This window comes from Trichomycterus rosablanca, chromosome 13 (assembly GCF_030014385.1).
Source record: "Trichomycterus rosablanca isolate fTriRos1 chromosome 13, fTriRos1.hap1, whole genome shotgun sequence".
NCBI lineage: Eukaryota > Metazoa > Chordata > Actinopteri > Siluriformes > Trichomycteridae > Trichomycterus > Trichomycterus rosablanca.
The window spans coordinates 32,474,520-32,487,027 of NC_086000.1; the positions used below are offsets into that span (position 1 = coordinate 32,474,520).

The 12,508-nt window shown below is 37.4% G+C and overlaps 1 protein-coding gene across 1 annotated transcript in view; it reads left to right on the forward strand.

Annotated features, from left to right (window-relative positions):
- Nucleotides 1–12,508, forward strand: part of kif13ba (kinesin family member 13Ba) — a 71,569-nt gene that overhangs the window by 22,540 nt on the left and 36,521 nt on the right. The window contains exons 3-11 of the mRNA XM_063008062.1: nucleotides 1,389–1,401; nucleotides 1,509–1,569; nucleotides 3,190–3,282; nucleotides 3,941–4,121; nucleotides 4,732–4,819; nucleotides 5,334–5,468; nucleotides 7,529–7,641; nucleotides 10,779–10,890; nucleotides 11,836–12,048. Of these exons, the coding sequence (XP_062864132.1) occupies nucleotides 1,389–1,401; nucleotides 1,509–1,569; nucleotides 3,190–3,282; nucleotides 3,941–4,121; nucleotides 4,732–4,819; nucleotides 5,334–5,468; nucleotides 7,529–7,641; nucleotides 10,779–10,890; nucleotides 11,836–12,048 (1,009 nt within the window). The remainder of the gene's footprint in view (nucleotides 1–1,388; nucleotides 1,402–1,508; nucleotides 1,570–3,189; nucleotides 3,283–3,940; nucleotides 4,122–4,731; nucleotides 4,820–5,333; nucleotides 5,469–7,528; nucleotides 7,642–10,778; nucleotides 10,891–11,835; nucleotides 12,049–12,508) is intronic.

Consider the following 12,508-nt stretch of genomic DNA (forward strand, 5'->3'; position numbering starts at 1 on the left):
GAGATCAGCGTACTTTATTGCTTTTCTGTTGTGTGCATGTAGAGCTGTGTGGCGCTATCAAGTTCTCCCCGAGACATGATACAGTTCTGAGTCAGAGATATATTTACTCTGTACTCCCAACCCTTTCTCACCAAGTAATGATCTCTTTGTGTTCCGGTCCACTGCACAAAGTCCAACTGATGGACCCTGGGATTTTGGCAAACAGGAGCTTAATTCCTGGGTCCTAGTGCATGTTGGTTTTATTGTTAATCATTTACATTTGTCATCTAGCAGACACATTTATCCAAAGCAATTGTTACTGAATACAATATAAGTAATTGAGGATTTAGATTAACAATGGCAATCTGGCTGTAGTAGGGCTTAAACCAACAACTCTCTGATCACTAGTCCAGTACCATAACTATTGAGAGAACACTGCCCTGCGGTTTTAATCTGTTTTGGACCAGTGGCTTTGCAGGTTGTTTCTACATATTTTGCTTACTATATGGTTTCAGATCTTTATCCAGAATTTAATGTAATACAAAGAAAACATTAGATTTTTTTTTTTCATGACCACTTATTATTAAATAATATTATTAAACAAAAGTATTAAATAAAAAATTAATTATAAAGTAATTGCCCCTAAACCTTAACACTTGTTGTCATCTTAGCAACAACAACTAGGCCCTAAAGCAGCAAAATATTTTAAAACAATCACACTTACAACACTGATTGTTGGTACAGTGCTCTTATTGGGGAAAACCAAGAGGGGTCTTCCAAAAAATTTCCACTTTTGACTCGTCAGTCCACAGAACATTATTTTAAATGATTTAGCAGTTAAAAGGCTGTTCTGTTTGGTAAATGGAAGACAACTCCCCCATACATTTTAGTCCCTTTCTAATGTTGGAATTATTAAAGCTGAGCCTTTTAAAGTAGCAGGACCTGCAGTTTTTGCGTTTTTGTTGACATGACATTGAAAGAGGATGTTTTTGGGACATTCGTGATCACAAACATAAATCGTAACAGGTTTTGCTTTTAGCTACTGAAAACAAAAGAGCATTTAAATAGCAAATGCACAAATATTAAATCTATATTCAAAGTTACAATGTGACTGCACAACACCGTTGAGATTAATTAGGAGATGTGAGTGGCAACTGATGACATTGTGGGTAACATGTCTGTATAAGAGGATTAAACCGATAACGCAAATGATTATAATGTAAATATTGTCTCATGTCACAGGTTTAACGTGTTAAATTGTATTTAGAGGCCAAATGTGTCCAACATTGAATGTATGCATGTAGTCTAGCACAGTCATACTCAAACTGTATTGAATAATTATGTACTACATATGTAATCTATTTCTTCTGTACCTCTTTACCATGCCGTTTTGAAACGTCCTGGAGCAGGAGTCAGCCCAAGGTAATTTAATCTCTTATTGGAATGCTCTTCACCTTGTCATACATTATAATTAATTCATATGAGAAATGAAAACATTCATTTATTCTTTTGTACTTTCTGACCCCTAGACCTTTGCATACGACTATTGTTTTTGGTCCATGGATGAATCGGAAAAGGAAAAATATGCAGGTGAGTCTGTTTTCTATATTTATCCTTTTACAAAGATTGGTTTAGATATGTCATCCAGGAACGGGCTGATAATATGATAATGTCATATTATTTTTTTTTTACTTTTTTTTTTTTATTTAAATTTTGTCAGAGACATATCCACAAACAAGTGAAAGACACAAAGTAGAGGATATCCTAAATAAAGTAAATGAAAGAACATTGTCAATTTGCAAGAAAACAGTACAATTGTGGGTCTCCATTTTAACATTAGAACATTTCCAAAGAAAACGTATTCCCATAAATAAACAAACAAACCTACAAACAAAATAAAACAAATAAAATAATAATAAATTTAAAAATACATAAATAAATAAAACAACAAATAATATTTTTAAAAGAGAATAAATAAATAAATAAATAAATAAATAGATAATAAATGAAAATATACAATAAATAAATAGATAAGATAAATGATGAATTTTTTTTTTTAAAAAGGGGGGGAATGGGGAAGTGGAGGGGGGGGGGGGGGTACTCAGTCTATCGATAATGAAGATAAAGATGCAATATGTGTAAGAAAAGGGCGCCATTTGTCATAAAAGAGGGTGGTGCGACTATTAGAAGTTGCCAAGATTTTTTCCATTCTCAAGGCCTGCAACACATCCGAAAGCCAAATTGAAATGAAAGGAGGTTTGGAAGATTTCCACAAACGAAGAACGCATCGTCTCGCCATCAGGGAAGTAAAAGCCAGCACCCCAGACTGCATGGTTGACATATGAGGGAGGTTCGGGGAAAATCCAAATATGGCGAGAGAAGCATCTGGGACAATATTTAAACCAATTACCTTGGAGAGGAAATCAAAATAATTTGTCCAAAATACAGACAATGTGGGGCAGAAATAAAACATGTGACCAAGATCGCAAGGAGAAGCACCGCATCTATTGCAACAATCATCTACTGATTGTGGATAAAATTTGGCTAATTGCGATTTTGATCGATGCACCCTGTGTAGAACCTTGAATTGTAAAAATTGAAGTCTGACACAGGGCGAATAATGTCATATTATTGCTAAAACGGTTAATCATCTAATGTTTAAACTTTGCGTCTTTAATTTCCCCCTGTAGCTCTGAAGCTACTGTTGCTGACAAAACACCTCACCCAAGTTCATTTTCATAACTTACATCCACTCTCGCCTTAGGCCACATACAGTTTTTAAAACAGCTTTACCAAGTTATTTATGACTGGTAAAGTTGTGGTAATCTTTTTGCAAAGTGGTTTATTTAGAAAATAATGTAGCTTAGCAACGTAATTTAAAATTAGCTGTAGATTTGAGAAGGTATATACATTCATTAAGCACCTTATAGGTATATGTTTTTAAACTAATAAGATGCCTGTGTAAAAGAATAGCACTTTACATTAATGAAAGAAGGGATGACACTGATAAACCTGAATAACTGTAAAAGGCATCAAAGTCTGGTTCATGTTGTTGGTTAAAAAGTCATTTAAATTCATTCTGACACATTCACTACATAACAGTTTTTCATTTAATTAGGCAGGAACACTTGTTAATGTAAAACTGTGATGTTTTTTATATTTTTATGTGACACTACTACTACACTACTATTTTCTTTCATTGGTGCCCAGGTCAGGATGTCGTGTTCCAGTGCCTTGGTGAGAGTCTTTTGCACAATGCCTTCCAGGGTTACAATGCCTGCATCTTTGCATATGGCCAGACTGGTGAGACCCATTTATTGAACTAGCCTTGGGAAAATGTAAATAAAAACAGACAACAATGATTTGCTGTGTTCAGTGAAAAACAGAGTAAGGACAAGAAATATACACAGTGATAAACTATGTTTGCTAACTGTAATCTGGATTTGCACTATGTGCGTTTTTCTGGAAGTGTTTTAATGATGTTATGGACTGTTGGTGGTGGTTATTTCTAAATTCCATTCAGTCTTGCATAGAAATTGCACATATATTGTCATATTATTGACTCTTACAGTTTTTTGCATCATTGCTTATAAGCAACTAAGGTTTATAGGCGTTGTAAATGTGATTACCCAATTATGACCGCATAACCTGTTTTAGACATGTTTTAACATTTAACAACATTCCTGGTCTCACGGAAGCTCTGTTCTGTTTTTTTGGACTTTGTTACAGGAATTAATTTAGAAATTAGCACATTTACAAACAGTAGTTTATAATGTAAGACTTTAAATAGGTCTTTGTGCTGTTTTCAGTGAATTTCATATTCAAGACACGTTAAAAATGACCGCATTTGGTTTTTATTTGCATTGTATCTACTGTCCTAATATTTTGGATTTGGGTTTGTAGCTTTCTACATATGTTTTGCTATGTGTGGTCTCATCTTTGTTATAATGTTATAATGCAGGTTCGGGGAAGTCCTACACCATGATGGGTTCGGCAGACCAGCCCGGTCTAATTCCACGGCTGTGTAGCTCTCTGTTTGAGCGCACTCTACAACACCAGAGAAAAGAGGAGAGCTTCACAGTGGAGGTCTCCTACATGGAGATCTACAACGAGAAAGTTCGAGACCTTCTGGACCCCAAAGGGTAAAGATCATTAAGTTTGGTTTCTTCCACATTACATTAAAGCATTCAATATGCCATTGATAAACATCAGAGATGTAAAGATGTACTGACCTCATATTCACGTACTAACCACATATCACATGGCAGCTTTCGATTAGAAGAAAAAAATGTTTTGTTGTATTTCTAAGTTGAGATTGGATGCCACAGGAAACACTTAACTATGCTATTTGTTTCCAAATCAACAAAATATGAAATCTGGCCAAGGGTGTTTAAACTTCTGAATGAGGCTGTATGGACTATTTAAAAAGTTATAAACTAACAGGCCAGATATCTGCAAAAATGTTAATGTTATAGTGACTTTCTTTGTTTAATTAAGGTGTTATAAATTATGTAGCACAAATGTGTGAGTGCGTGTGTGTGTAAGTTTTGTAATTGTTTTGTTGTTAAATGAATAAATTTTAATATTGTGTTACCTTGCGTACTAATTGAAGCAGTAGATGTATGAGATGCATATTTAGTGGATTTTTATCTTCTTTTTTTTTAGTTATGTTGTATATTTAAACATACCCAATGTTAACACGGCAACCACTAAAGATGTTGGCATTGATGTTCATTCGTTTTTTGTCCACAGAAGTCGACAGGCTCTAAGAGTACGAGAACACAAGGTCCTGGGGCCGTACGTCGATGGGCTATCACGGCTCGCTGTGGCTAGCTACAAGGTAAAGTCCCTAAATCTGCCAGCTTTTAACAGGCGGTGCTGTTTTTTTTTTTTTTTTTTTTTACATTTAATCATTATGACTTCATTATGTAAAGAGTTTAACTGCCAGCAAGACTTAATGATCGAACTTTGTGCTGTGATCAATGTTTATGTCATGGCTGTTTTCTGTGCATAAATAAATCTTGTTCCTATGGTAAATAACAGTAATGGCACTGTTATGTATGTTGCTGAAGCACATAGATATCATATATCCTATGTATTTGACTGGGGAACTCATGGTTATGCATGATAAATGTATAAATAGCTCATCACTATACAATACTGCAATTAATGGATCTACTAACACTATTTATTTAAAGAAGAATCATTATTTTGTAGTGGACAGTGCTCTATAAATAATGCAGATACATAATCAAACTATTCTAATCCAGTGCCATCTTTATATTAAATCAGGGCAATATGTGAGTGATAAATCATAGGAACTTATTGGTTTCTTTCTCTTCATTTTCCTACAGGACATTGAGTCATTAATGTCAGAAGGAAATAAATCTCGCACTGTGGCGGCCACCAACATGAACGAGGAAAGTAGTCGCTCCCATGCCGTCTTCAACATCATCCTGACTCACACACTCAGAGACCTACAGTCTGGGGTAATGTCTAACCCAGATGATCTCATGCTTGTGTCAGTGTTTTTCTCTCCTTATCAGGTGGGCAGTTCCAGTGTTAATGATGTGCTAGGCTGAAGCTTGTAGCTCAGCTTTCTGAATTCCAACTAAAGGGGGAAATAAAACGCCCCCTCAATTTTTACTAGGATAGGTCATTATGGTTTCCTACTCAGTATCTCAAACATGCGGTGCTTTTGAGTAACATTTCAAGTTCCACATTTTTAGTTCTGAGAAGTCAAACTGCATGAAAATGTTTCATCTAACTTAGGTTGACTTGCAAAGTGTTTTACACCTTCCTACAGGAAGAACATAGACTAGTGTTTAAATCTAAAATGCTGTTGCAGACTTTCCATCCTGATCGAGGGGTGCTGTGAACAACACACGCTCCCTTTCACATGTTCAGTACCGACTGCTTCTTTTTACCTGCTTGAGGCAGGTTCCTACAGGGATTAATATCAGAGGTCGATTTCCATTATCCCTCGCCCCCGTGCAGGAGCCATCGTTCAGCCAGCAAAAGTTATCATTGCAGCAGATATGAGGAACCCTACAGCCCTCTCCCCCTCAGACTAGTCGATCCGTGTAGGTGTCCGGCTGTCTGTTAGCAGAACTGAGATTCGAACTCATGAGTTTAAGGTGTCAGCACTGGTGGGCTGTCGTGCCTTACCGCTGTGTCACCCGAGCTCCCTCAGTATCACGTTTCTAGTTAAATAGTAATAGATTGGTTGAAAGACATGCTAACACTGGCTAGGGGGTGGGTTGCTTCTTGACTGCATTGCATGATTGAGAAGTAAGACTGGGGTGTACAAAAAGCAAAAATTATTATTTTGTGTTTTTTTCTGTATTTTTAAATGTTTGCTACTATAAATAGCCCATTGTGGCATTAATATTTTAAAAGTGTTTTAAATTTACTTATACTCTTAGTGGTCTTGATCTGTAATGTGAAAATCATAATTCATTTATGAGATTTAAATCCATAAGAGTTTTTATTAGCTCTCTATTACAGTAAATTCAAAGAGCCATTTCTCTAAAGGCAGACAAATTATTAAATAAATTATGCAGGTTCCTAACTCAAGGATCAGCTGAGCTGAGGCCCTCGTGCATGCTCACTCAGTTCGTCATCGGGCTGAGCTCACTTGCTTCCAGATCAATAATTCAGTAGTAGCTAAACCTACTCTAATCTCAGTATGTGCATATTGCTCAAATGCATATGTGTTTCTAAATACAGCAACAGTCCTAGCACTAACAGTTCAGAGATCCCAATACTGAGAAATCACTGCCTATCAGATTTAGTCAAATCTTGTGTCAGATAGTACACAGAAAACGGCACCTATAATTTTCTGTGAAGTCTACATGTACATGGTCAGTGTACCTGTGTAACCTGTTATGTTTCAACCTATAAACCTACACAGTCTTTCTTTTTAATCATTATCTGCTGGTCTGCAAAAGATAAACCACAATGAAGAAAGAAAGAAAGAAATAAAGTCATTTAAGGACATCGCAAAATTACAACTGGGGTTGCATTAAAGTCGTAAAGTATTTCATTTAAATTTAGCGTTCTGGTTTAGACTGTCTTACTGCTATGAATGTTCCGTATTCATATTTAAATGAGTGTATTTTTCCTCAGTGCAATGATAAGGGCAGAAATTTACATAGTATTTTCCCATACAAATGACCAGTTTGAATTTTGGAGCAGGTGTGGCTTTCAAATTCTTGTGCACTGCAATCTCTGCCTCATAGCTGCCAGCGCTTCTAATTATAATGTAAGTGAGATTGTAGTAAGATTTGAGCTTTGAGCTAGATTTGAGCTATCTGTACTTTATACTGCACAAGAAGAATGGCCCTTTGTGTCTTGGCTGGCATGATCCTAGTAACCTTTGTTCATTCTCACATAGCTCTGCATTTGTGCAGTGTGGTCACTCATACACAGAAAGCCAAACATATTAATACATAAGTAGGGATGTGAATGTAAAATTCATTTATTCTCTCTCTCTCTCTCTCTCTCTCTCTCTCTCTCTCTCTCTCTCTCTCTCTCTCTCTCTCTCCAGACTAGTGGGGAGAAAGTAAGTAAGCTGAGTTTGGTGGATCTGGCTGGAAGTGAGAGAGCTGCTAAGACTGGTGCAGCGGGTGAGAGGCTGAAGGAAGGCAGCAACATTAACAAGTACATATCGACTATCTTTCTGCCTTTAAACACGTTGTACTTTATCTGAGCTTTATTTAGCTTTTTATCACAGTTAGGGCTCATTTGCACAAATGTACCACATGACATAGCACATATGTAATGTGCTTAAAACATTTTTGTCGTCTCAATGCTGTGTGTGTGTGTGTGTGTGTACACTGGTGCTGGTCATAAAATTAGAATATCATGAAAAAGTTGATTTATTTCAGTAATTCCATTCAAAAAGTGAAACTTGTATATTATATTCATTCATTACACAGACTGATATATTTCAAATGTTTATTTCTTTTAATGTTGATGATTATAACTGACAACTAATGAAAACCCCAAATTCAGTATCTCAGAAAATTAGAATATTGTGACAAGGTACAATATTGAAGACACCTGGTGCCACACTCTAATCAGCTAATTAACTCAAAACACCTGCAAAGGCCTTTAAATGGTCTCTCAGTCTAGTTCTGTAGGCTACACAATCATGGGGAAGACTGCTGACTTGACAGTTGTCCAAAAGACGACCATTGACACCTTGCACAAGGAGGGCAAGACACAAAAGGTCATTGCTAAAGAGGCTGGCTGTTCACAGAGCTCTGTGTCCAAGCACATTAATATAAAGGCGAAGGGAAAGAAAAGATGTGGTAGAAAAAAGTGTACAAGCAATAGGGATAACCGCACCCTGGAGAGGATTGTAAAACACAACCCATTCAAAAATGTGGGGGAGATTCACAAAGAGTGGACTGCAGCTGGAGTCAGTGCTTCAAGAACCACCACGCACAGACGTATGCAAGACATGGGTTTCAGCTGTCGCATTCCTTGTGTCAAGCCACTCTTGAACAAGAGACAGCGTCAGAAGCGTCTCGCCTGAGCTAAAGACAAAAAGGACTGCTGAGTGGTCCAAAGTTATGTTCTCTGATGAAAGTAAATTTTGCATTACCTTTGGAAATCAAGGTCCCAGAGTCTGGAGGAAGAGAGGAGAGGCACAGAATCCACGTTGCTTGAGGTCCAGTGTAAAGTTTCCACAGTCAGTGATGGTTTGGAGTGCCATGTCATCTGCTGGTGTTGGTCCACTGTGTTTTCTGAGGTCCAAGGTCAACGCAGCCGTCTACCAGGAAGTTTTAGTGCACTTCATGCTTCCTGCTGCTGACCAACTTCATGGAGATGCAGATTTCATTTTCCAACAGGACTTGGCACCTGCACACAGTGCCAAAGCTACCAGTACCTGGTTTAAGGACCATGGTGTCCCTGTCCTTAATTGGCCAGCAAACTCGCCTGATCTATGGGGTATTGTGAAGAGGAAGATGCGATACGCCAGACCCAACAATTCAGAAGAGCTGAAGGCCACTATCAGAGCAACCTGGGCTCTCATAACACCTGAGCAGTGCCACAGACTGATGGACTCCATGCCACGCCGCATTGCTGCAGTAATCCAGGCAAAAGGAGCCCCAACTAAGTATTGAGTGCTGTACATGCTCATACTTTTCATGTTCATACTTTTCAGTTGGCCAACATTTCTAAAAATCCTTTTTTTGTATTGGTCTTAAGTAATATTCTAATTTTCTGAGATACTGAATTTGGGGTTTTCATTAGTTGTCAGTTATAATCATCAACATTAAAAGAAATAAACATTTGAAATATATCAGTCTGTGTGTAATGAATGAATATAATATACAAGTTTCATAATATACAATGGAATTACTGAAATAAATCAACTTTTTATGATATTCTAATTGTATGACCAGCACCAGTATATATATATATATATATATATATATATATATTTAGTCACTAGTCTATTACTTCTTTGTCATGTGCCCTACCACTGCCCTACATGTGTCATGAAGTATGTCATTCTTAGTCCATAGTAAAAGGGATTGACGCAAGTAGACCACTCAAATTTAAACAGTGCACTTTGTAAGGAAAGCATGGATTGTCATTTCTCTGCTTTTCTTTACCCTTATCAGTAAATATGAAAAATATGAATCATAGCCCAATGATAATTCCTAAGCCGTGGTTCATAAAAGAGGCCTGGCTGGCTTTGTGTCTCTGAAAAGACATACTAGCCCCACCCTACTTGGATTAGCAGCTGTCATGATAAAGACAAAAAAACAGAGCTGAAAATTTAGAGAAAATAGGTGGGAAAAACAATTAATGTATGTGTATATGTATATATCACAGATGCATTCCATCTGACCTAGATTATCTCTATTATTATCATAATAAGAATTATCTGGTGAAAATAATTTAAAAAACACAAGATAATTTAACAGCACAATGGCATATCCATCTCTGTAAGGCACCAAAAATAGCAGCAAAGGTAGTGTGCACATTTGGTCTTATCCCTCCATCTGATAAGCTGCAACCAACTTCCAGAGGAAATGATATCTGTAGTGGAGGCTTGCGCTGCTAGATCATTGTTCATTGATCTGCAAAATCTGTCCATGTGTGTATTTTAAGAACAGAGCTCTCTTCACACTGATTAATACCAGTTACTTACAAAAGTGAATATTAATTGCCAGAACCTACAGATATAAACCGATGAAAGACTGGCTTGTAATATAAATGTAGCCAAGGATGTATTTACTTATTTATTTATTTTTTCTCATTTTCCTATTAACCTTTCCAATAATACGACCAGCCCCGCTGCCTGGATCATAATGCCGTTGCAATCGCTGGCCAGTGGGGAAAATCCCTACATATTTATCCATAGACCATGGCTGCTGGCCCATATGATCAATAACTTAAATGACGACTACTGAAATGTGCCCTTTCTGTAGTAATTTATAGACAGCCTTTTTTGTAATCTATTGGGGTTTCTGTGGGTGGGTGTAAATTTTTTTGGATGGATGAAGGTTGAGGTGTAGCAGTCAGATTTTTTTAGATAGTAAATTGTGAGTATTTTGTAACATTGCTCTGTTTTCAGGTTTTTATGCATGTTAAAAATTCCACTGTTTAAGGCTGGATTTGTTCAGATTTCAAGCCTTAGGTGGTTAATAAACCCAGCCTTAAAGCTGGCTATAGGGTTGTGGTATGTACGAAGAAAGAGGGAATGTGTGTGGGTATAGAGGGACTCAGTGCCCTCTCTCTTTCTCTCTCTCTCGTTCTCACTTTCTCTTTATGGGCAGATCTCTAACCACACTGGGGCTGGTGATTTCTGCGCTGGCTGACCAAGGTGCAGGAAAGAACAAGAGCAAGTTTGTGCCCTACAGAGACTCTGTGCTCACATGGCTGCTCAAGGTAATAACAGAGCATCTAACGCATCAGGAAAAAATTCCACAGCGTTTCACATTTTCCTCTCATTCCTAATCTTTCTTTTTTCTTCAGACACATACATTAAAACATATAAGTACAGCTAATAATCCTTAATATTTTATGTAAATTACCCTCCACGGTGCATGGTATCATTTGAAGATCCAGGGAATCCAAAGAACTCTTTTTAAAGAGTAAGGCCGAAAATCACTCCCAAATTCAAGTGACTTCCATTCTTTAAGATAGCACTGTGTTAAAAAAACAACTGGCATGCTTCTGTAACACACACACTGCTTGTCTTGGCATTTACAAGTGTGTGTTAAGAATGCATTATGCAAACTTCTGCTGACTTTTCTGTGCACAGGCTCACCTGAAATGCACTATGTATTATGATCCGGCCAGTCACCTTTAACATTCTTTATGGAAATAATAGACATAATGTTCTCTGAGCAGAAGTGAAAAGATCCATTTAGATTGTAATCAGCTTAAAGTTTTTCATAGTATATTAATTCTTACTCAATATTAATACCTCCCCAGAGTTAAAGAAACATTTTCAGCTTAACTGTAACTCCCAGACACCAGCACTGGATAACAAATACAAGACTGTGAGCAATAATCTGCATACATTCTTTCTTGGTCTGAATTACAGGCCCATTAAATCTGCCAGTCGACTGTTTACGAGTAAAGCCGACCAAAATCCAAAAATCTTTTTTGTAAATACATGCTTAGCACTTAACCCTAATCTGGTTACATTCAAGTGCTTTCCAATATCACAGAATAAAAAAAAACAGTAAAAAGCAGCAGCCTAAACGTGCTAGCATATTCTTTACTAAAAAACTGAAACAGTGCAGGACTGAAACAAACTTTAGGCTTGCCAATATTTTTATTGCCAATTATTTTATTCCTACTACTACTACCTTTCTTAATTTACAGGACAGCTTAGGGGGTAACAGTCGGACTGCCATGGTGGCCACAGTGAGTCCAGCTGCTGATAACTACGATGAGACTCTATCCACACTACGCTATGCAGACCGGGCCAAAAGCATCGTCAACCATGCTGTTGTTAACGAAGACCCCAATGCCAGAATCATCCGAGAGCTGAGGGAGGAGGTGGAGAAGCTTCGAGATCAGCTCACACAGGCAGAGGTACACTTAAAAAGAAAAAGATTTGACCAACCACCCAGTCACATTTCACTTCCTCTACTGCTGTTGACCTCCACTCTTAATCGAGGAGTGCAGTGACTAACACACCCCCCTTCGGCATGTGTGCAATAGCCGACTGCTTCTTTTCACCTGCTTGAGGCAGGTTCACATAGAGAGCAATGCATTGATCTCTATTATCGCCGGTCTCAATGTGCAGGCACCATTGATCAGCCAGCAGAGGTAATAATTGCAGCATTCATCATTGTCCATATAGGCATCCAGCTTGTTGGTAGCAGAGTTCAGCTCTGGTTTGTAGTTTTTTTTATGTATATTAAAGTAGTATTAACGTTATATTATTATGATTGACTTCCGTTTCTTCAGCAGTTTTGTTGGTGCATGGCATTTTTCTAGTCATCAGTGTAGCTAATTAGCATTGAACAACTAGTATGTGAGAACAGTTTGT